This window comes from Vipera berus (genome assembly GCF_964194415.1).
Source record: "Vipera berus genome assembly, chromosome: 1".
NCBI classification, from domain to species: Eukaryota; Metazoa; Chordata; class Lepidosauria; order Squamata; family Viperidae; genus Vipera; species Vipera berus.
This window is the reverse complement of record NC_138202.1, coordinates 41129552-41155327: the sequence shown is the minus strand read 5'-3', so window position 1 is coordinate 41155327 and position 25776 is coordinate 41129552. Positions and strand designations below refer to the sequence as shown.

At 35.2% G+C, this 25776-nt stretch overlaps 1 protein-coding gene across 3 annotated transcripts in view; it reads right to left on the bottom strand.

Moving 5' to 3' along the window:
* DICER1 (dicer 1, ribonuclease III) overlaps nt 1–25010 on the bottom strand; it is a 65116-nt gene extending 40106 nt beyond the window's left edge. Inside the window, exons 1-10 of one of the 3 annotated variants that reach the window (XM_081332539.1) lie at nt 24621–24715; nt 17214–17318; nt 13370–13422; nt 10730–10918; nt 7549–7711; nt 6865–6995; nt 5570–5704; nt 3344–3504; nt 2901–3069; nt 1356–1828 (exon numbers count right to left, since the gene is read on the bottom strand). In XM_081332539.1, the coding sequence (XP_081188665.1) occupies nt 1356–1828; nt 2901–3069; nt 3344–3504; nt 5570–5704; nt 6865–6995; nt 7549–7711; nt 10730–10873 (1376 nt within the window). In that variant the 5' untranslated portion in view covers nt 10874–10918; nt 13370–13422; nt 17214–17318; nt 24621–24715. Of the gene's footprint in view, nt 1–1355; nt 1829–2900; nt 3070–3343; nt 3505–5569; nt 5705–6864; nt 6996–7548; nt 7712–10729; nt 10919–13369; nt 13423–17213; nt 17319–24620; nt 24720–24947 lie in introns of those variants that run through there. The other 2 variants (XM_081332537.1, XM_081332538.1) reach the window with 2 other exon arrangements.
* Nucleotides 25011–25776: the final 766 nt, after the last annotated feature.

Here is a 25776-nt window from a genome sequence, read left to right as displayed (position 1 = left end):
TTCCCCAAATTAGGTGATTTTTAACTAAAACGAATCTTTAAAATATTATTTTTTATATTTTTGCTGAAATACAGATATTAATAAGTTTCATAATAACTGGGTTTAAATTTGTTGGAATGAGGAAAAACAAATCTGTTTTGGCCAGATAAACTTCAGAAAAATAAATATAAAATGAAGTGAAAATTTAAACAAAAAAAAAATTAGGCATTTGTTAAAGCCTTTTTGTTGTAAAATTATTCTCAAGATGATGAGGGTTCTGCATGAACTATGGCAACCCTGCTACAGATATTCAGTTCATTTTGCTTCCTTGTCTACTATTAGCATTCTTAATAGTCTTAATTGGTTCTCTTTGAAGTTCCCTTTAGGATTTTTTTAAAATTACAAAACAGGCTTGTACTCCTTAGTTTCTCAGGTTTTGCCAAACCGTCTGGTTGTTTCTTTTATGTGAAACAAACAGAATAATACATACAACTATCTGATTAATTCTTTGGGTTTTGAGAAAATGCATATTGGCTGAGCCATAAGGCTGACTACATAAGGGGAATTTGTAACTACCAGAAGAGAGCAGAAAAAAAGAAATATTCATTATAGCAATTTATTTGATGTGTCAGCCAAAGAAATAACACAATGAACTTGAATATGAAACAGAATAATTCTTTGTAGGAATGTAGTACATAGCAGAGATTCATTGCAACCATTTTTTGATTTTTTTTATCCTGCCTTTATTATTTAATATTAAATTTTATTAATTTGTTTTAATTATATATTTATTCTATATTATAATATTATTATTATTAAATAATTAGACAGCAAACGTACCTAATGCCCCTTTCTCCTCCTATTTTCCCTACAACAACCCTGTGAGGTGAGTTGGGCTGATAGAGTAACTGGCTTTAAGTCACCCAGTCAGCTTTCATGTCTAAGGTGGGACTAGACCTCTTGGTGTCTTAGCCTGGTGCCTTAACCACTTGAAGCTGTTGACCATTTCAAATGTAAGAACATACTGCTTTTTGTTAGTAATGGACAAAATGAGCCATTGAAAGCTGGATACTAGAACTGCTATGCTGACAAGAAATTATTAAGGAAGAAAGGTGGTTCCCTGCCCTAGGGGGAAAAAATTTAAAGGAAAATTTAAAATTTAAATTTTTAAGTTTCTTCATTATAGGAATATATCAAAATAGGAATACATACCACTAAATGAGATTTTAAGATTTTAAAAGAGCATTTCTGTGGATCTATGTGTCCTTTTCTAAAGGGTTAGTATGTATATCACTGAATGGCTGAACAGTTATTCCAAATTAACATTGTGCCCTTTTGTTACATACAATACTTTTCATTTTACTGAAGAGATATACCTGTTTAATACAACTGCAGTGTATCTTCGTTCCACAAAAATAATTCCACATAAAATATTGGTAAAGGGAGAAGGAAAGTTAGTCTCTGTCTTCTCTTTCTCTTCTATTTCTTCATCCTCATCATCATCTTCAGAATCACTCCAAGATACATAATTATCTTGATTCCTATTATTATACCATTCAACGCTTTCAAATTGTTGCCGTTCATAGGGTTTATATTTGCGCAGAATTTCAAGCAGTTTTATTACTTTTGGGGTTACAAATTTCAGGTCAAGTGAGGCAGGTGAGAAGTGCTCTTCACAGAGTGCATGAATTTTCCTTAGGAAAGTATCTGTAAACAATAAAAATTTCCTGTGCAGCTCCTCTTGCTCATGCTTAATGTACTTCTGCAGCTCTCTCACCATCATCCCAGCTACTTTATCTGCACACCACGGCCCCAGAACAAGCAACACTGCCTGACAGTCTGACAGTATCTGCAACCAAAGAAAAATTTATCAATGCACTTGTGTATATTCTATTATTAGGTTTAGTCAGTAATTAATTTCATAAGAATTCAAAAGGATATCAGTAATGAATATATCTGCATATTCATTTCTCATGAGGTTGAAACTGAGCAAATTATTATTAATATAAATCAAACATGACTCGCATCAGAGTTATAACGTATTTTTCAACTAGCATAGATACCGAAATAAACAATGAATATGTAAGAAAAAAATGAGGGAAAATAAATCACAATACTAGGGTAATGATTGATTTGGAATGTAGGAATACACATCTGATTCACAGGTAACCAGATAACTTCTTTTGTCCTCCTAGTTTGGATTCCTGCAGATTTAAGGGAACTCAATTGCCATAATTCACTTATATAATTTTTCCTACCTAGTGCTTTCTCAAAGTGCAGGGGCTGCTTCTTCTTGTCTTTTTTCTTTTTGATAAACTGAGTGTTGATCCACTGGTTCTGACAGGAATTGACTGAGTGGCTTTTCACCTGAGCCTGATGTTTTGAGCTAGATTCGCCCAGCTGGCTTTCATGCCTAAGGCGAGACTAGAACTCAAGTCTTCTAGTTCCTAATCTGCTACCTTAACCACCAGATAAATACATAAATAACTATACAACATATACATGTCCTAAAATTAATCTTTAAAAAAACAAGATAGCCCAACAAGGGTTTTACACCACCTATTTAAAAACGAACAAGAAAATACAAAGGTGTTTTTTTTTAATTTATTACCAAAATTGTACACTTCATATTGCTGTTTCTTGGCCATTCCTAGTAAAATATTAGGAGAGAATTCTGCAACTTGCCTCTAACTTAAACTTGACTAAAATTCTTACGTATTTTTTAAAATTCTCAGGTTTGACGTTTAGAACTTACAGAGTTTATCTTAACTTCCTAATTAGCTATTAATAGAAAACTCATGGTGAATAAATGAAGAAACGGAACATTTATGAAGGTTAAAATTTATGTGAAACTACATGACTTAAAATATAGTAAAGCAATTTTAATAAGATAACAATGATGCATAAATTGTTGTCTATACCTGCTTAGAAATTAAGATAGAATCTCTCTCTCTACAATGTACAGATATGTTGCAATCATTCAGAAAGCTAAGCGCATCATCCAGCTCTGTTAACAGTCTTTCATAGAGCCCGCTTTTGTCAGAATATGGTCCGCAATCCACCACAATTTCACATGGCTGAGAAGTATATCTTTCCCATGAAAAAACAAAAAAAAATTGTTTATAATTGTTGAGTTAATAAATGCAAGATGCTAATAATTTAAGAGGTTACATGGTATTTAAAAACTATATGAGACTATGAAAATACAACATGCAAGCTGACATTATCAAAACAGATTTAAAATTCCATTAAAAATAAACAAAATCAAAATGCTGATATTCTAGATAAGCACAATCGTATCACTTTTTCCATATAAATGTTCATGAATGACATTCAACATTCAGAAACTTATGTGGTAAGATACCTGTCCAGAACTACTAAATCAGTTGCCGTTTCAGCACTGCTCTTTAAAATTTTCTCCAATTTTTGAATCTTCTCCTCTAACTCTGCGGGATCACATTTTCCATTTAAAATGGAAGCAGTTAATCCCAAGATTCGAGGACAGGATGGACAACTCTCACAAAGCTGAAAATAAATTGAAAAGAAATCCAAGGGTTCATTCAAATACAAGGATGGGATAAGAAAGAATTCAATAATAAAATGTGAAATTCTATAGCTCTTTTTCAGTATGGAAAAGAATGCCAGAACAATGTGAGAAAAACAAAAAATGTTTTACTGTTTACACATAGATCTAGGTTTTATTTTTAATACTGTGCTGATATTAAAACATAGTAACTCTGACCATACACAATAAATCTGAAGTTAGAATTTTGCAATGGTTTTCAATCCATTCCACAGGGGAACTTACCCCAGCCTTTGTTATGAGACTGCATTTATTCCGCTATACAGTCCCAAAGGAGGAAGTCCAATTCTTATGGTGCTGGAATTTTAAAGTTCCACACATTGACTCTATAGATTCTGCAGTAACTTGGTTATTTAAGTAAATTCCCTACATCCTTTTATTTAACATTTGGCAACGAGATCATATTCTCCAAATAGATCATTTTAATACAAATTGCAAACATCAGTTACTAAGTATAATCAATAAAATAAATCTCCTTGACAAAAAAATATGTTTATGCCAAGCTCCTTTCCATCTTATACTACCCCAAAAACCAAGAGCAAAGAATACTCCCGAGCATTTTTTTACTCTGAATTAATACAAAAATAACTTTGCACACTTGTAAAAAAAAGCTTGCCACTGGCCATTCAGCTCAGATAGACCCAATTCTTCTTTCATTCACTTTAGCAGAATTTGCTGATTAAATGCATATGCTCTATTCACTTGTGAATCTTAACAGGACACAGACTGTTAAACTTTTCAACGGAAAAGCTGCTATCAGAATGAACAACATATTTTTACTATATCAGTATCTAATTATATAAAGGTAAATCGAGAATGATTTATAATTGGTTGTCAACAACCATTCAAAGTTAAAATCACCCTCACCAAAGGTACTTATGACCCAGTTCTGAAGGCATGCCCCCCCTATGGTCATGTGACCACATTTTGGGCTCTTGACAATTGGCCTACATTTATGGCCATTTGTAGCATCCTATGTCATGCGACTGCAATTTATTATGCTTTTTGACTAAAATTGGTGTTTACTTCCAGTTTTCTGCAAAAATGTCCCATAATGAACAATGGTTTCCTTAATAAACACAGCATTCACTTAATTACCAGATTCACCTAATGACCATAATTGCTTAATGACCACTGTAAAAACAATCATAAAATCAGATCGGTCATGTGATGACCTGGTTCACAACTTTTGCAACTTGCGACCATAATAGGCAGTCTCCATTAAAGTTGTAAGTCAAGGACTACCTGTAATATGATAGTAAACCATATTTGCTAGCCCCTGCAATTTTTGCACTGGAAGAGTACTTCTTCCAAAATTTATATCCCACCATGAGTGATACATAAACACTGGAAGGGAAGGATATGAACGTTTATATATAACTAAATTAGGAATGTACAATCCTTCAGATCTGAAGTCAAAAAGGTCCTTCAGCATAGACAAAGAGCAAGCAACACATGTCACTACCTCTATAAAGAAATTGGAACTTTCTCAAAGCTCACGCAATAGCTGAAAGATTCCAGGAAAGAACATACTCGAGGTAACCAGTCACAAAGCAACTATTTAAAGTTAAAATGGGCCAATAAAATACTTCTGGCTATTGTAAAATGCCCCCCCCCACACACACACACCTTACAGTCAGACTGCATTTTAGGCATTTGGTGCGGTTTCTGGCAAAAAAAATTACACCTTTCAGAAGAATAGGCTTGCTCTTATGTTCACTTAACAACTGTGGATTGACTTAACAACTATAATAATTTTCTTAATAACCACTGCAAAAAAATCAGGCAGAAAATCTGGTTTGCTTATGTGGGTGCTTGGACTTACAACCATAACGACTTATGACTAGAAATCTGGTCCCAACAGCGACTGAGTCAAGGATACCTGTATTCGCTACCTGCTTCAAAGGAGCTTTTCAGCTTCTTTGTAGTGCTGGACATCTTATAAATACTTTTCCTAACTGATGTGCACTGAAAATTGAAGAGTAAGTCCCTAGCTGAGTAATATACCTTCATAATTTCTCTATAAGGATGATCCTGGATTGCAAGATGGCACTCATCGAAAATAAGGAGATTAATGTTTGAGAGGGCTAAATGTTCATTTTTTAAAACATTCAAAGCAATCTGACAGGTCATAACCAGAACCTGGAAAAACATAAAGAGAAAAATAGCATTATTGCTATGGAAAGAGCTAAAGGTTACTTAATTTAGTCAACATTAAAAATGGAACACTTGTTTATTTTTACATAAAACAGTCTGTAACCCAGAAGTTGGCCTTTTATTTAAACTTCAGGCCACATGAGGCAAAACACATTTGAATCCTATTCAAAGGCTGCTCAAATTGAACAATAACATCCTACTTTGTCAAATTAGACAATATTTGTAGTGCCGTTCTATAATATTCCTATTAAACAAAACCAAGGAAACAAAGAGATTGCCATTCTACCATTTAAAAAATCTGTTATGAAGAAAATTAGGTCTTAGATTAAAAAACCTCTAAAGACATTTTTACTGTAATATCTAATTGACAGAAATTCAAAGGAATGCCAATTAAGGGTAAAAATCCCTTAAAGTTGTGCCTGCAAGCCAACTTTCCTCTTCTTTAAAAGGAACACAGCATTTTGCATCCCTGTATCCACATGAAGCAAAGTAGCTCAGAACATCATTAGTATACCAAGCTCTGGTTTGAGATAAGGAAAGATTAATAAGATAAATAGTTGGGGGATGGGGGTGGTAGGTGGTGTATCGACTCCTGACAACTGCCTAGATTTGTCGCTATAGCTTTCTTGACAACACTTTTGGAAGTGGTTTGTCATGCTTCTGCCTAAGCTGAGAGAGAATGACCAGCCAAGATTACCCAGCTGACTTTGAGCCTAAGGTGGAACTAGAACTACAGTCTCCTGATTTCTAGCCTGGTGCCTTAAGGACTTCATTATGCTGGCTTTCTAAGAGACTTCAGGGCTTCTTATCATCATCCTTCATATCTAGACCCTTGCTTCTGTTTGTGCAGTAAGAGCAATCTAGAGAACCACTAGGAAGTTTATCAAAGTAATTTTTATTTAGATAATTAATATTTTTCATATAACATTACATAAATAATAGAGTAAGCTACACACTTTGACTGTATATCCCACATAAATGGGTACGACTATATTTAATATTCCAGTTCTCACACCTTTCCTAATCCTACTCTGCCTATATTCAAAGAACATTTATGTTATGTTTATTGAAATAACACACAATTCTTTACCAGAGAAAATTAATCATGTCAAATTTATAGTTTAAAAAATATAAAGATACCTTACCTGATACTTAGCAAATTCCTGGTTCCATCTTTCTTTTGTCCATGCTTCTGTTATTTCCAAACTTGAATACTCTCCTACTTTGAGATCAGAATGTGTTTTAACAGTTGATACTTGCTGAGCAACTTGGTTTGCTTTATAGGAAAGAAAAGAGAGTTAGGGATAGTAAAACAAACACTTTGACATGTATTCTCAAGTACACATACAACCATTTTTTCTCTTCTGTTCAATCGCCTGATTCTTGGAGACTAACTGGACAAGTCCCTGCTGTTTTCTTGCCAAGGTTTCTTTCTTTTTCCCATTACCTCCTTCTTTCTTTCTTTTTCCCATTACGCTGAAAGAAAATGATTGGCCCAAAATCACCCAGCTGGCTTTGTGCCTAAGGTGGGACTAGAATTCCCAGTCTCCTGGTTTCTAGCCTGACAGTGTAACCACTACATCAAACTGGCTCTCTTACACACATTAGAATCATGCATATTAGGTCTACGAAAAGTGGACACTTCTCAGTTAAGTTTATTTGTCACAGAATGATTATATTCAATCTTTAACACATACAGCCATACAATTTCAATTTCATCTTGCCTGTTAACAAAACATTTCATTTTCTTATTTTAAAACCCCAGTCTAATTTTATTGTAAAATTAAAAATGATCTCCTCCTTTTGATTAAATTACATTAAATCCATACCGGAATTAACCAAAAATACTGTTCTTTTTCCTTTTTTTTTGAAGTCTTCCCGGATCTGATAAGAGAGTTCTTTAATGAGTAGTACTGCAATAAAAGTCTTCCCTGAGCCAGTGTTCAAACAGACAATAGTATTGTGATCCAGAGCTGCTTCCAGGAGTTCCACCTAAAACAAACACACTTTTATTTTTTTAAAACTACTTGAATAAGTAAGATGTCAGACTAATCAATCAAGTATCTTTAAAAAATACTTAATAGGCCAGAGAGAGCCAAATCAAATATTGTCTCTTGCTTCTAAAGAACATTTTGAAGTCATTGAAATACAATGGCTCAGCATTATTGGGATTTTTCTGGATTCAAAGTACTGCTTGAAAAGCAATTGCAGGCTGTGACTGAGGCAGCTTTAAAACAATTACACCTTGTGCTCTATTCCCAGCCATTTCTGGGACAGGAAGCTTTGCTCTTGACTGTATGGGCCTCTGTCACCTCATAAAGGGACTAATGCAATTTGTTCCACATAGAGCTGCCCTTGAAAACCACTGGGGAATTTAAACTGGCTCAAGTAGATATGGGAATATTTTGGTTTATTAATGCAGTACCAGTCCTGTGGGATTTACGCTGGCTGTCAGTTAACTTTTGCCAATGATAGATCTCGCAGTCAGATTAGACTACAACAGGATGCCTATTTCAGGGCTCAATATCTGGCCACCAGGGATCCACAAGACTTTCTCTATGAATGAACACTTGTTTCACAAAAATTACTGGTTCAGGATGAGAGTAGATGTCATGTTTGTTACCACACCATGTGTAGGAGATGACCAGGAACAGCCTGAGGGAAGAGGTCAAACGCATTATCAGTGTCGAGTCCCTTCACGCCCACGAGTGATCTAAATCCAGTTCACTTTGAATTTCATTTAATCTGATTTTCACCAACTTGCTTTAACCATTAGCAGTTCAGATTCTTGTAGAGAGCTTAAGCTTGCAATAAACCTTTATATTCATTTGACCTGACTGGATTTCCTTATTTCCCTGGTACTTGACATTAATCTTAACTACTCCTCTTCACCAACATTTTCACAGACTCTGGAATATCCAGGCTATAGCTTCAGACCCCAAAAATGCCACAACAGTGGACGAACTAGACATATGTTCTATCTGCAAGATGCTAAGATGGTATAGAACAGGGGTCCCCAACCCCCGGTCCGTGCACCAGTACCGGGCTGCGGCATGCCAGCAACCAGTCCACACAAACAAGCAAAGCCCCATCTGCGGGATACAGGCATGGAACCGGTCCCTGGTGCCTATAATTTTGGGGACCTCTGGCATAGAAGATAAAATGAGGTATTTTGCAGCAATCTTCAACAACTGATATAGCAAGTACAGATTCTGACTCAACAAGGGATTCTCCAATGAGCCTGTTCTGGATAATTCCCAAACTTCCTCACCAGATTCAGAGACCATTTTGGAAACCCTATTCAGATGGAAACTACCAAACAACACATCTACCAGCTCTGCCAGAGCAACGACAGCATGAGAACATAGGTTGAAATCTTCAAGCTCCTTACAGATCTCGATTGGAACAAGCCAGCCTTAAGAGCACCATTCAAGAGGAGGCTCAACAAGGTATTCTCCAGTCTACAAGATCTCTACCTATTTGCTATAACAACTACTGAGTCTCGCACAGCACTTTTCAGCACTCCCTGCCAGCCACTTCCAAAGATGTTTTTTTTAAAACATTTTTCTCTGACTTCTTCTCAGATTTAAAAATTATTGATAATCCAAAATAACTTTTTGTTTATATGATTTATATTTGTTGTTGTTAGTTGCAAAGTCATGTCCGACCCATCGCAACCCCACGGACACTGTTCCTCCAGGCCTTCCTGTCCTCTACCATCTTGTGGAATCCACTCATTCTCTGTCATCCCCTTCTTCTATTGCCCTCAATCTTTCCCAGCATTAGGCTCTTCTCCAGTGAATTCTTCCTTCTCATTAGGTGGTCAAAGTATTTGAGTTTCAACTTCAGATGGTTTATATTAATCAATATTTATTGTATTGAAAATTACAGTTGACACATTTGCTGCCACTACCACTTGTCACAATTGTTTGATAGGATTTTAACACTGTATTATTTTTCAACATAGGCTGGAAAATAATTTTGATTTTGCAGATCTCTGAGAGGGTCTGGGGATAGATCATGGTTTTAGATATCAGAGTATTTGTGTGTTAGTGAATCACATAATCTCAGTTCTCAGTTTACATCAAAGTTTTGGAAGGCTTCTTTCAGTTATTAGACATTCTGATTAATTTGCCATCCTTGAATTATCTGGCCCCTAATGATTAATCAGAGAGAATGAACCAATATCAGAACAGTACTTGAGGTGTCGTCTCTTACAACTGGACTGAAGTGCTGTCTCTCACAGAATTTGCCTGAGCAACTCAATACATTTTCCATAGGTATGCCTCCCTGTCAAGCAATCTATAGTTTACATATCCACTTCTTGCCCTCTAGAATTCCAGCATCCATTGGAATTTCCCATACTTTGTTCTTCTCAGCCATGGCAACTTTAAGATGTATGGACTGAATTCCTTAGCCAGCAAATTGCCAAGGCTGAGAAATGCCTTGGATTTTCTATAAAACAGGTTAATCATCTCTTCTTAAAGGAGCACATAGATTTGACTAACACTGCAAACAAGCAAGCTACCAATACTGACAATTAGAATGGAGCAGCATTTATGATAAAAGTAAAATTGACAATGTATCCTAAATTATGCAAATCAAACAAAAGGCAAAGAATCATTTTTACACTTGGATAAGAAAACTGTTGATTTTCTTTTATTTTCTCTCCACCATTCTCATTACAATAATAATCTATTAGGAATGGGCTCTGGCTGTCTGGTGCATCAAGAGGGAAATGGGAAAGCCCACTAGAAACATTATATTTTATGTATTGTTCTTTTGATTAAGGCAAAATAGGTTAGTATTGCTTTCTAGATACTATAGTACAGTACTTGAATTTTCAAATTCCTGGACACAAAATGATAACACAGAGATGACTGTATCTTTTCTACTTCTAGTGTTAGCAAGTAGAGACAAAAATATCTGTAATGAACGCATAACCTAACGGGAAATATACTCTTAAGATACAAACATTTTCATTGTAAATATCAGCATTACAATTAGTACCTGGTATTTTCTTGGTGTGTAAATGTTATCATGAATTGCTTCTTGTTGCCATGGTAGTCCAAAAAAAGGACCCATTGGAGAGGAAGCTGGGGTCATGAGTTGTAGTCCTGCCATGTTGAGAGGTTGAAAAGCAGGGCTTTTCATTCATTCATCCAGTGTTTCATTCATAGCATTTTTCTGCACAGCTTACTATTGTGGAAGAGAGTACAACAACATTACAACTATTTACTAATCATTTATGCACATATACAGAAAAATATTTAAAAGTTTAAAAACATTTTAAAATAAAAACTGACACAAGCATACAATCCCAAGAAAGAATCCAAATAGTGAAAATATTATATTACCACCCTAACTGGATAGTATTCTTCCAATAAGTAAAAAAGAAGTGTACCACCTTTATTTAGGTCAAAAACAGAAAAGCAAAGAAAAGCAAAAACACTTTTAGTAGCATACTAAATCTATACTTCAAAAAGCATGTCAGAACAGGATAAAGAAACAGGCACTCCCCAGACAAAAAATAAACCTGAATTGATTTAAACTAAATTACAGTATATTACAATAATTATGACTATACTGGAATTAGTCAAATTCCCATCTGTCAGATTAAAATTAACAATTTAGGACTTCAGGGGAAACAATTGTGAACTAGCACATCTCTGAATGAGTTGATGACCATGGCAAAAACAGAAGAACCAGTATAGACTGGTTCTAAAAACCTCTTTTGTCTATCCTAAGCAATAACAGAAAATCAACAATTTATGATTTCAGAAACTGGACATTATAGGGGATTAAAGATTCCAGGTAGAAAAGAAAAAGCAAGTTTGCCCTTTGAATTTGGTGTTTTAATTTACAGAATGACACAAAATATTATGACATATACTCCAGATTGCTAAAGAACAGTGTCAGAAATTATCAGCCACAATATCAGCGATGTCTGCTGCTATGGTTAGATTATTTCTAAAAGTTGTTATGAAATGACAGATGTAAAAGGGAATATTTTGAGTTTTACAGGATAAAGAGGTGAAACAAATTTTGACTGATGTAGAAATATTAAAACTACTGAAAAACTAATAGCGTAGATTGTAAAACAGAAAACAATTCAAGTGAAGGTACCAATGATAAGTCAAGAGAATGGCCTAAATAAGGGCTTTCTATTGGATATACAAGAGTGGCTAAAGACTTGAATAAATATTTTTCCCTTTTACTTTTTCTTTTCTTACAGCTTTTAAAGGTAGTCTTCAACTTATAGCCATTTATTTAGTGACTTTGAAGTTATGATGACACTGATATCTCACTCTTACAACTGTCACATCATCCCTGTGGGTCACCTGATCACAATTCAGACGCTTGGCAATCTGCAAGTTTTTACAAGAGTTGGAGTCTCACATGGTCACTTGATTGCCACCTGTGACCTCCCCAGCCAGTTTCTGACAAGAAGTCAATGGGGAAAGCTAGATTTGTCTAACAACTATGGCAAAAATGGTCATTCAATCTGGTGCAACTCAGTGACAGAAGTTCCAGTCTCAATTGTGATCTTTAAGCCAAGGACAACCTGTATTATTTCTTTATCTCTCTTTTCTAAGTTTAGCTTAAATTTGCTTTTACTACCATAAACAAAATTTTCAGTATAAATTATTTTTAAAAAACTGACAATTCAGCAGCAACTTTCAGGCTCAATTGGATGTTGGTTGTTCACTCATACCATTCTAAGAGTCTCATAACACATGGATAGATGTTAACTTACAACTTCTCTTTTTTCCTTTTTTAATCTAATTATTTTATTCAAAAAAATTAAAATGCAAAACTCCAAAAGATTAGAAAACAAACAACCAAACAAAAAGAAAACACATAGCAAACAAGACATTAAAAAGTGCATTGGAAAAAATACTAATACCTATACACATATCCCTACTAGTTGAATACTGATGGATAAATTACTACAATATTAATATCCCACCCCTTATGAAACACCCCCCCAAATTTTAAATTATTTAATCTATTTGCAAATTACTAAACTGTCATCTATATACTATATTAATGACAAAATAGTTAACAGGAAAAACAATAATAATAAAAAAGTCAAGTTCTAAGTTTTCAAACTCTCTGTTAACAAAATGTTAATCGGCTCATAGAAAATTTTTCATGGCATCTTATAATTACAAATCATCCCAAAAGTTAACATTAATTCATCCTGGATCAAATATCCAGTTGTTTTTTTAATTCAATCTCTTATCAATTGTTGCCTGGTTAAATAACTTCAATCTCCAAAATCACCCTATTTTTCCAACCAAGTCCAGATGAAATTGGTTCCCAATTAAGTGTGATAAATCCATTCCCCCTTATCTCCTTCGATCCTCCTGGGGAAGGCCAATTTGTCACTTCTCCATGCAGTATAATTCCTGCTATTGTAAAAGACTTGGAGGCTTGAACTTCAAAATGGTATATGCAATCTACTGAATTAACTTTAAGTCTATACAGTCTCACTTTTTTTGCGACAGATTGACTGCTTCCAAATCACATTCCTTTTGTGAATCTGAATTATCCAGAAGCTAGATGCATCTGAATATTTTCCACCGACATTGTCATTTCATTAAACTTTTTTTTAAAAAAAACTTTCAAACATAAATTGAAGGTTACCAAATGGTCTTTTCAGCCAATCCTGCTTGTCTGTAATCCAATACGTTATTGCTCTGTGTGAGTTAGACAGGGGACCAAAAACAGTGAAGCAGAGTGAAGACAATACTGTCTGAATATTTCTATCCAAAATTAAAAGAAAAATAAAAAATAAACTTCAAATATTTGACAAATTAATAAAATGCAGAAATCCTATGGTGAAAATATAATATAGATATACATCAAAGCACTTTATCATCCAAAAGCATGCCGTGTTTCCATATGGAAAAGGTTAAGTTATTCAAGATAACAACAAAAATCAGAAGAAAAAAAAACAGATAAAGTCCAGCAGGAGATTAGAGTAAATCAGCATTCAGCCAGCTGGTCAACTTTAAGACAAAAAGCAAAATGAAGCAATAAATTCAAACAGTGAAAGTTAAAACCCAGGCATACTTAGAAAACGAATTGCTGAAAGGAAGATGGATTTGCCCTATGACTTTCCGATTGCTTGCACAATCTTCACAACTCCCCTTCCCAAGTGGGGCCACGCCGTTCAAAAGCTGTTTTGGGTCATTCCTAAGTGCTTCCATTCAAATTCAGAAAGCAGCACTACCAGAGAACCAGTTTTGGCAGCAAAATGAGCAGATCATCAGCAGGAAAAGGAAAAATTCTTACCATTCAGCAGGCATCTTTGGGAGAAGGGCAAATTATAACTTTTCTTATAGTAGCATTCTAAACATTTCTGAACATTTCACATGACAAGAAAAATATGAACCACCTTCACATTGAATTTGAAATTAAACGAGAATTCTTGTTTATTTCATATTTCAAAAAATATTCTTTTTTATTTCAGTAAAGAGCATGTGATAAAATCTCTAAAAACATTTACAAAATAGGACTGATTTGCATTATGTACAAACTTAAAAGTACATCAAAGCAAATTCAATGGATTTACATCTATAATTTTTTTCTAACTTACTATCTGTAATCTTATATTTTGGCATTCATGGTTGTCTCTTAGGAAACTAAATTCTGCTGAGTAGAAATAGAAGAGAAATATCACTGAACGCCTTTTTATTCTTAATGTGCACTGAACTCTTTCTTTTTGATTAGTAATAATAGGGAAAGAAGAAGTACACTATTAGGTCTCAATGTCCAGAAGCATTCAAGATATACGAAGTATATTATGTGGCACGTCTAGGAAATACCACTAAGGGGCAAATATTTCCAGGCTGTCGAAAGTCTATTCTTCCCCACATTGTCTTATCTGCCTTTCAAGAAAAAGATTCAAAAAGTATTATGCATAGGATACTCTCCAATGAACAACAGAATTGCAGCCTTAGTAAGCTAAGTGACCAGGATGAGGTTTAAAGCAACGACTACGGTACTGCTCATTCACCTATGATACATTGACTTTCCAGCCTTAATAGATTTTGTTCTAAATATTCCTTGAAAAGAGAGAATCTTTCATTTTCTGCTATTTAAAAGATTCTAATAATTCTGTAAACAATGAATATTTAAATACTAAGTGACAATATTCAGAACATTTTTCTAATAATGAGAATTTAATTTGAATGGAAAAAGGAGAATGTAAATGAATATGTATCACCAGTAAGATTCTTCATGAAATTGGGAGATAATAAGAACTTGTGATATACTGCATTACTTTTCATTTTCCAGGCAATCTCTTCAGAATGCAAATTTCATTTAACCTTTCGATACTAATTTAATTCAGGGCAAAACAACAACAAAATAGTGTGCAGCACTAATAATATGCAAATGGCAAAAAAGCCTAAGTCAAGGTCTGGCATGGGAACTGTATAAGGGATTCATGCTTAAGAGAATAAACACTGTGAAACCATGCAATTACAGAGCTCAATCTGATCTCCTATCCATGATCAATACATAAGTGATACAAACGTTTTCCAATAGGCATATTAATTGCTATCAAAAGCAGCATTCATGTTATACAAACAGCTACAAACTTTCTATTCTTTGGCTCAATTCAATGTTTATGAAATACCCATATAGAAATGTTACATTTTCATTTTTACGAATCAGGATAAAGTCCAAAGCAAACATGCTGTAAATTCTTTATCATATTGTTCCTATTTTTAGAAATAGGAATATTCTTTATTGGCGTGTGATTGGACACACAAGGAATTTGCCTATTTTGTACAAAGATGATCCTCATTTATTTATTAAACAAAATACATGGCCATCCAACTCATACACGGTTACTGGGCAGTGTATGTGCTAGAAAACTATAAATGAATAAAAATATTTCAAAATTCTGTATAGTTATGTGCATGCTGAAAATCAAAAGCTATTTCTACTATCTAATAAAGCCTCACGAAAATATTTTCACTTTGCAATCTTATACATAACTGAGACCCCACTGAACTAATGGAATTTACTTTTAAATAGACATAAATGGGACTGCACTATTACTAACATATTATAATTGATACTTCAGTAAATAGTTGTAGAAAAAAATAGTATGATTCAGTTGCTAACAGCTGGAATTAGACACTTTACTTTTCTTACACTACTGTCATGCTCCAGGCACACAAGGTTTTATCAAAGGTAAAAAGAGGAGAGGGAACTAAGTGTGAAGGTCTAGGCAGAATCATGCCCTATTATGTTGATTGTGACTTGGAACTGACTGCTCAACCCATAGAAATGTAGTTGACACCATGTCACAAGTAGAGAGAGGAAAGTTTACAATTATATCAAGAAAAGGCTTTAGGAAGATTTTATCACTGAAAATAAGCTATTACTTCTTTTCAGAGATAGAGTAATTTCCATAAAGATTTTAACTTCACATACTGCATATTGTGATTTTAAGTTACATCTGGCACTGTAGGAACTTAAAATCACTTGAACTTTATGGGTTTCCCTGCCAATTCAGTCATTATAAGGATGTTCAAACATTTCCAACCTTAAGGATACTAGAATTAAAATTCTGCTAGCATTTCTAATGTAAAAAAGATGTTGAGACTCTAGAAAGGGTACAGAGAAGAGCAACAAAGATGATTAGGGGGCTGGAGGCTAAAACATATAGGGAACGGTTGCTGGAATTGGGTATGTGTAGTTTAACGAAGAGAAGGGTGAGGGGTGACATGATAGCAGTGTTCCAATATCTCAGGGGCTGCCACAAAGAAGAGGGAGTCAAGCTATTCTCCAAAGCACCTGAAAGCAGGACAAGAAGCAATGGATGGAAACTAGTCAAGGAGAGAAGCAACCTAGAACTAAGGAGAAACTTCCTGACAGTTAGAACAATTAACCAGTGGAACAACCTGCCTCCAGAAGTGGTGAATGCTCCAACACTGGAAGTTTTTAAGAAGAGACTGGACAGCCATTTGCCTGAAATGGTATAGGGTTTCCTGCCTGAGCAGGGGGTTGGACTAGATGACCTCCAAGGTCCCTTCCAACTTACTTATTATTATCCAAATATGTTAAATGATTTAAAATTGTTTAATACCTTTGCAAAAGCCTGTTCCTTAAAGCAGATATTTGACTTAATTTTAAAGAAGTACCCATAGAAAAAATATTACTGTTATTTCAGTTTAAAATATAAAATTTTAATTTCTTATAAATATTCAAAGTGATTAATCTATATTTTTACAATAAATTATACACAATATGGACATATGGCATATAAAATTTCAAAACACACAATTTAAACATCTGTTATTACAATAAACTTTTCAGCATCACAAAATATCTCACTTTAAGAAGGCATTTTGAAATACTCATTTATATATTCATTCTTATAATTTTTTCTATGATCTATTTTTTCCAAATAATTTTCTAAAATATAGTAATAGATTATTAATTTTGTGCAGATTAACTATTATCAACTTACTGTATTAATTTCTGAGATCTCTGCGTATATGTTTTCTGAACTGCATTCTGACACCATTATATCTGCATGTATGGTGTGTATGGTAATCACATCACTGCCAAGCTCCTGTTCATTTAACAGAAGAAAACTCTTGTTAAAAGACTAAACATTTTTTAAAAACGTAATAAAAAATTCAACTGCAATTGTGATTTCTTCTTTGACTAAGATTTACTCAGAGTAAATTTGTATGATATATTAATTTAAAACTAAGATTTGATTTTAAAAGGAATAAAGGCTCAAGAGTTGATTACAAGCACATTTAAATGCATTCAAATACAATCAATGTTTCTAAGCGATTTTTTTCTTAAAAAACCCCAAGAGGAAGTAAATTAACAAAGTAAGTGGGATATATTCTACATTATAAACCTGAGTTTTAAAACAGGAAAACTAATTTAGCAGCAGATTGTTTTATATATGTATATATGTTTTTTTCTCAATCAATTATCTGAGCCTCTTCATATTTTTGATATCATTCAGCATATCATTGAGCACAATGAACTCCCTGTAAGCATTGGGGTAGGAGAGATTGTTTTCTAGTGGTTTCACTCTGCTCAACGTGGAATGTTAAAACACTTCTTGTGGAGGAACAAAGTTTGGCCAGTAGCTCTTTGATATCAGGGGTATCGTGAGTCAATCCTATCTTCCCAGTTGGAAGCCCCTGTGAAAGGTTATTTGGCAGTTTGGAGTTTGATATTGTCAATATGCTGCTGATACACATCACTGCCCTTGACCTGAAGGAGATGCTGTCACAACATTCTTTCCAGTATGTAAAACATGGTTGTACAATCTTTTGGCTTGCCTGGGTCACACCAAGTAAAAAATAAAATATATAATATAGTTAATGTATATAAATAGCTTCCTTTCAATTTTTAAAAATTATTTTGTGGGGGCCCGCATTACTGTCTAACTGCTGCATGCGGCCCATATCTGATCTAAAGGTTGTCAGGATCTGAATGGGAGAGAACAGAACTCAAGAGTTGCTGTTGATACAATGATCATTCCTGTGCATGTTTGAGGGTCTTTCTGGATTCACACCACCTTCTTGAATAGAAGATGAAAGCTATGGCCAGAGGGATCTATAACAGCTTCCGCTACTGCACCACTTGCAACCATATGAGGCAAGAGAACCTGCCTGCAATAATTCAGTCTCATTATTATCATTACTATAATAATGATAATCAGAAACCACAGTTCATCAAAAATGCAGTTGCCTGTATTCTTTCTGGTCCCTAGTTATGATACAATACATTATTTTTGCAAAGACTGCACTACTTTCCGATTGATCTCTGGGTACAATTTAAGATACGATTTTGACCTGTGGCTTGGCACATGGATTCCTGCAGTCACCAACTCCAACCAGTATTGGCTAGGCTGAATAGAACATGCAATGAGGAATTGCTACAAATGCCACATTTTCAAGTGACAATGCTGTGGAACAGCCTCCCAGAAGTGATCACCTTAGCCCACTCTTTGCTGGCATTCTGGAAACTGTTGAAGGAATACTTTAGATGTTTTGAATTAATTTTACCAAATAATTTGTGGAAAGACAGAAAATCTTGAAAAATGTGCCATCACACACAAAAAAGGGAGCAGATAACTTGTTCATCTATAATATGGCAGTTAAATAAGTCTACCAATAGCTTCTACAATAAATGAGATAAAGTTATAAAACATAAAATTCTACTTTTGTATCTGTAACAAATAGCAGCATTATCCCACAAGTGCTTTTTTTCCAAAAGGCAACTGGATTTTCCTTTTTTTTTCTTTGAAAACCTTTCGCTTCTCAACTAGGAAGCTTCTTCAGTTCTAATTGTTAGAACTGAGTTCTGAGTTAGTACTGAAGAAGCATCTTGGATAAGAACTGAAATGTTTTCAAAGAAAAAAAAACACCCAAGAAAGTCCAGTTGCCTTTTGGAAAAAACACCTTTGGGACAACCATGACTTGGATGTTTGAGAATCTCCACAGACAAGTATCAGCATTATAATTTGTGTCATATGAAGTGAGAAAAAAATGTGAAACTCAGCTACTTTTCACAAACATTTGTATAAAGCACTTCCTTGCATTTCAGACACAGTTACTATTTATCTAATATTTCACTGAATGGAGAGAGAAAAACAACAACCAACCATGGCCATGAAAGACCAATAATAATTGCAATACTGTCTTTTCTTGATTTCTGAATATAGAAATCTCACTGTTTCTTTTTTGCCTATCTTAATATGGTATCTAAGAAAATTAGTTTTGTCTAGTGGTTCAGGCACTAGATTAGAAGCCAGAAAGCTAGTCATGAAAGCCGACTGAGCAACTTTGAACCAGTTGCACTCTCTCAGCCTAAGCCATCTCGCAGGGTAGGGTTGTGATGAAATTAGGAGTATAGTGTGTGTTTGCCATCTTATTTATAAAAATAATAAAGGTAGGATAAATGTTATTTTAAAATATAAAGAAATCCTTGTTTAAGCAAATCATTTAAATTTGACAATTAATTTTGCCCTAAGCAAAAATAGAAAAGCTCAAGTATAATCCAAGCATACAGTGTGTTCAATTTCTAAATACAATTAGACAGTACATTTGTCAAGTCCAGATCTTAATAAATCTTAAAATTTGTAGTTATTAATGTTTAGTGGTTCGTTCTCCAAGCTTGTGGGTTGGTTTACCAGGCTAGGTAACATCTTCAGTGAAATTTAGGAGATGTCTATATTTGATTGAATTGAAGGATGATAAATCCTAACACTGATATTTAAATTATTTCTGCACGCTAAAAATTTGTTGGCATGTGTTTTTCCCCCCTACAGAAATACTCTTTCAACTGATTGAAACTTTTCCAGCATCAGAACAACCCAAGACCAAGACAGCTTAAGTGTGTGTGTGTGTTTATGTATACACAAAGAGAAAAGTGTAGAAACTTATATTTTGAAGAATTTAATAATCTCAATCGGCTGATCTAAAAAAAATCCTAGTATTTTAACATTTTGACCATGAGGATGATAATGGAAAATAAAGAACAAACTGTATATGTAGATCATTCTGAAGAACACCCCACTGCTAAATCCTGATAAGAAATATTGAATTATTAGATTTTTATGTTGCGACAACTGTGCAGCACTCAACAGTGTATGCATAAAACAACAATAATAAAGTACATATAAAGTCCAATTTCCATGGGGAAGCTGTTCTATAATGTGGGGCTACCACAAACAAGTACCTCCTCCTGGCTTTCACCCGACTCTAATATCCCAATAATTGGAAATTAAAAGCATTTTTTCTTGCAATATTTACATTGGCTGAGTTCACCTTAGATGAAGAAAGTATCCCAATACTTTTTCTTCACTTCTTTAAGTCAACCATCTTAGATTAAGAATAATTTAATCATATTTTAAAGCAATTATTACAAGCAGAAACGGACCAACAGTGAAATATCACTCTTGTCATCCATCAAGGTACATATTAACAATATACAGAGTGCTGTACATCTTGCTATACTGCAATTCTCAAAATTTCTTAGCAGCCTTATATAGTAGATTGCAAGGATGAACTATCAGTTTTTTCCAGCCTGCTGAATGTACATAGATACTGTGCAAAAGCACTCTACAGCACTGAAAAAGCATATTCCAACATGTTTGGCAGACATTTGGAATTGCACATTTCATTCTCCATCTCCCAGCCAATCTTCTGCAGATCACTGTTCCAAAAATAACCCACAGAAACATCACAAAGAAGGACAAGGCTTCTTCCCTGCAATTGTGTTCAAAACCTGGAAAGAAAGAATGTCTATTTATATGTCTATATATTTACAGAAAGACTGACATAGTGCCCGACTGCTTTATGCAAATCGAGGGGCAAAACTGTTTTCCAATCTGGCACTAAGCTATGAATAAGACTGCCATATTATGAAAATCCAATTGAGATCAATGTAGACTTCCAATACATTATTCAAAGCAAATAATATAGAAATGATATAATGACTTGGAGCCCTCAACAGTTTTCCAAATTGTATCTGCTGTACATTTTCTACAATTTTGCCACTGTTCAACACAGTGCTCAAAAATGTATCAATTCTCCAGGTTTGTTCTGCTAAACAAAGTCTGTTAAACAATATTTGAATTTTTCAGTATGAATTAAAAATAGTTATACCATGTGAATACTGGAAAACTGCACTATTAATGTAACTTGCCAATAAATTATGCAGCCCTGAAAAGGTGTAACAGATTCTTTGAATACACAAAAATGGCTGTTCTACATGTGATAAAACTGTTTAAGAGATTACCTGTGTTGCATTAAGAACACTAATAATTTTCTTGTGGTAATTTGATCAAAATGAATGTCTACATTCTCAAGTGTTTGCCCTATAGAAAAATACTGCATAAATAAAGCAGCAACATACACATGTGGAAAACTAAGTTTTGGTATACCCTGTGGACATATCATCCTTCAGTTTTAAGGGTACTGGCAACTTTACAACAGGATCTTTTAAATAAAGAGTGGATTGATAGAACCCGGATACAGTCAGCTTGCACATTTTTTCCACTTGTCTTGAATTTTCATCTCCGCTCTTATATGCTGAAATGAAATTTCATTCTAACACCAAAAATAAGTTATAGCACTTCCAATTATCAGTCTAACATTTATTTTTATGGCATAGGCAAGCTTTTAAAATTTACTCCTAATTAACAGCAGAAAACCATATTCAGATTATGCTATATAGCAATATCAATCTTTACAGTTTAGCTATTAAAACTAGGAGGAAGAGAATTTGAATAGAGAAAAATGTGGTGTTTGAATTCTCTTTGATGTTAAAAAGCCAAAATAAATCTTTAGCCTTCTTTTAGTAGTTTCAGTCTCTCTGTTCAAAAATCCAAAATAGGATGAAGCAGAGGAATATCTGTAAGACTAATCAGAAACATTAATCTTTTCACTATAGCAAGATGGTAGTACAATGTTTCATACCCATCTTAAATAATCTTGTGCTACAAGTATATTAGAAGTTGTCATTATGCTGCCTATCTCTACTTTCTCCTCAGACAATACAATAGAGAATTTAAAAAGATGCCATCCTAACCTTCTATTTAAGTGATAATCAAAATGGCTGTTTCTGATTATGATGCTACATCTGCAATTGTTTAGCACCCCAACAATTAAGCAGTTTTGTAGCAGATAATTTTTAGAATTTGGGTTTAATTGAATGGTGTACATTTACCTTCATTTGGTGTACATTTATTTCTTTTTTTCAAAACCCATTCCAGAGAATAGAAATGTAGGAATGAACAGAAGCATATTTACGTGGCACTGATTATTATCTCTTTGAATTACCAATGACTTTTCCATTCTGTAAAACATTTTCACTATTAAATATTAAACACCTCCTTCAGTTTGGAAAGGATCTAATCATACAAAGAATACATTCATATTATTAGATGTTAATCAATGTTTTGTCCCTCTCCATCATTTAATAGGACTATCACATTCATTTCTCTGCAAATCTGTGTAGCAGGTCGGTTTTATCTTGAACACAAATGCTTATGCTAAGCACATGCTCTGCAGTATCTTGTTTTGCAATTCTCTACCTGCTTTCCTAATCCACTGACATGACTAAATTTCTTGGCTTTGTAATGAAAAAACAAAGCAAAGATTTATAGTATTGCATTCAGTTATAGTATATGTTTCTGGTTTAGAGCAAAGTGTAATCTGGTCATGCTGGTCTGTATCTCTTAGTGTACAGATTAATAGATGTCACAACAATGCCAAGTCAATCTAAACCTGTAGTGTAACATGAGAAAACTCAGTAGAAAACTACTGAGGCCCAAAGTAACCGCAGATAACACAAACTGTGCATTGTATTTGCATCAATACAACCTCCCTACAGTACTTAAAAATCAACTGAATTCAACTTTAAAAATGTGCTCATCTATAACAAAATACAACCATCACACAGCATTTATGGAACTTTCTTTATAAATCAAATTCAGAATATGAGTTGACACTACATGAAGCTTGATTTATATCTCCTAGGATTTCCCACATTTTTAAAACACAATTTGAAGCATTAATTCAATATATATTTACATATAGCATTTCAAGAGATAAAGCAATTTTTTAAAAATTCTACAACAGATTATTTCCACTGTGTTAAGGGGTCTTGTTTCCCATGTGCCAAACAGACAGAAGGCAATTAGAAATCAGAAACAACAAAACAGTTGCACAGATAGGCATATTCTGTTCAGTGGCAAGTTGAGAAGGATATGGAGAATAGAGGAAAGTTAGATTAAGAAATGCAGTGGGGGGGGAAACAATACTTGCAACAATGTCTTAGATCTAGACAGATTTTAAAAACAAACAGATGAGTTTACTATATCTATTTCACAGCTATCTAGATATAAATGGTTGGGGATTGCTTTAATAAAATCTCTGTAGTCCCAGGTTATATTAAGGCATTCTTATTTCTTGGAAACAGTATACACTAAGAGCATCAAAACAACAACCAGGGGAGAAAACTGGGGGGGGGGAAGGGTGGTGGGGAGAAAGAGGGATAAATGTAGAATTTTCCTATGTTCTGGCTCAGATATTGCAGGGAGAGAATCTGAAAAAACCGGCAGCTAATCACTCTGAATGAAAGGATCTCTCTAAATTCGATGTCGAATGTTCCTCTCCTCAATCCACTATAAAAAGATAACACTGCAAACAGGTCCTCATACAGCTTTTCAGAACTCAGGGTTAAATCTAACAAGGCTATATTTACTCCTAACTAAGAGGAGTTAACAATAACCACCTCGAACTTGAAACAAAACGGCGGTAACCGTCGCGTCACCAACCCCATTTCACCGCACCCAGTTGTGCGAGATCGATACGAAAGGCAGGTACAACATATAAAACTGGCAAGATGCTATTGGAAAAAATTCATAAATTCCTATCCCAAATCTCCTTAAAGAATACTCAACGCCAAATTTTTTATACACAAAAACACAGGTACCTGGATTAACCCTTTTTTTTTTAAAAAAAAAAGAGGGTGTTTTTTTTTAAAAAAAACGAGGGGTCGTCGGGAGAAGAGAAGAAAATCACGGAAGCGCTTTCCAAACCGCGCCACCTCCGGAAAAAGAGAGGACGGCGGGTAACTTTTAAGGAGAGGCCTCGAGCGCGCACCGCTTGGGTGGAAGACAAAGGCTGATTCTTCTTCCGCACGTTTTTTCGACCCGGCGGTTCCCAAGTGGCGCCCAGCTGCTGCTCTGAGAGGAAAGAAAGGCGAGTCCAGCATCAGGTGCTGGGCTCTCGGCCCTCAGCGCTCCGGAGAGCAAAACCTGGAAAGCTCCAACTCGACCCAAGGAAGCGAAAGCAGAGGCGGGGAGCAACAGAAAAGGACCAACGGCGCCTCCTACCTGCCAGGTGGGACAGTCCGGAGTTTACCCGGTTACAGGCGTCGCCTCATTGTGCCGCCATTGGTACTGCCGCCGCCATTTCACCTTGGTCGCCTCCTCCTCCTCCTCCTCCTCCTCCTCTCAACTGTCAGGTTCCTCCATTTACCTGGGGCCGGCTGCGACCAGCTTCCTCCCCGCCCCTGCCTACGCAAAAAAAGGGTTCCACCCCCGCTTTCGTCGAGAAGGCCCAATTCCGCCCCGTTGGCGCGAAACAGTCTGAAAAGTCAGTGTCTCCTGCTTCTCCCAGCAGCGTGTCCCCAGCTCGCGGCACCCACGCGACGAACTCACCTAGCATCACGGCGCGCGTCTCGCTCTCCCTCTCGCCGCGTGCCCTTTTCTCCCCAGTCCGCCTCCTCACCGTTTGCTCAATAAATAAAAGAACCGGCGCGATTGGAGAGAAAAGCCGGGTTAGAGGTCAAAGGTGGAGAGACTAGCCAATCGGAATGCCGGAGACGGCCAAGGGTTTGGAAAGCTGCTGGGAGGAGGAGGAGGAGGAGGAGTTTGCGAGAGAAATTCACGTGCGCGTGTGGCTGGAGTTTAGTTCCTAAAGTGCTTTCTTGCCCTTCTTTCTTGCAGAAGCCGGAAAGTTTATGTTCTCAGGCTGTATTGGCGCCAGCTGTGTAGAGTTGGGTCTTCTCGACGAAGGCGAGGGTGGTGCCCATCAAATGTATGAAACTGCAGTCTTCCTACGTGTAACTCGTGATCACAAAGAGTGCTACAAAAAAGCTCGTGCATTATTTTAAGAAGCAAAATTTGGGTACCCTTATTTGTTAGAAATTAATAAAATGAACAATATATTTATGTACTCGTTACTCTTTCAGGTTAAGCAACATTATACAGAACATGGAAAAACAGGATAAATAAGCCAAAGAAATAGATAAGAAAGATACTTGAATTTAAGCGTCTATGGAGGTTATCAGTCATCCAGATCATGGTGGTCCCAAAGGTGCTTTTCCAAAAGGCAATGTTAAATTGCTTTGAGACCTTACTCAGTTGAAAAATGACTGATGTATGTACAAAGTTAAGCTCCCTTTTTCTTAGGAAAAAGAAAATCCTAATATTTTTGTGTGTCCAAAAATAGAAAAGGAAACCAGACTACAGGAGAAAATGCACTTTC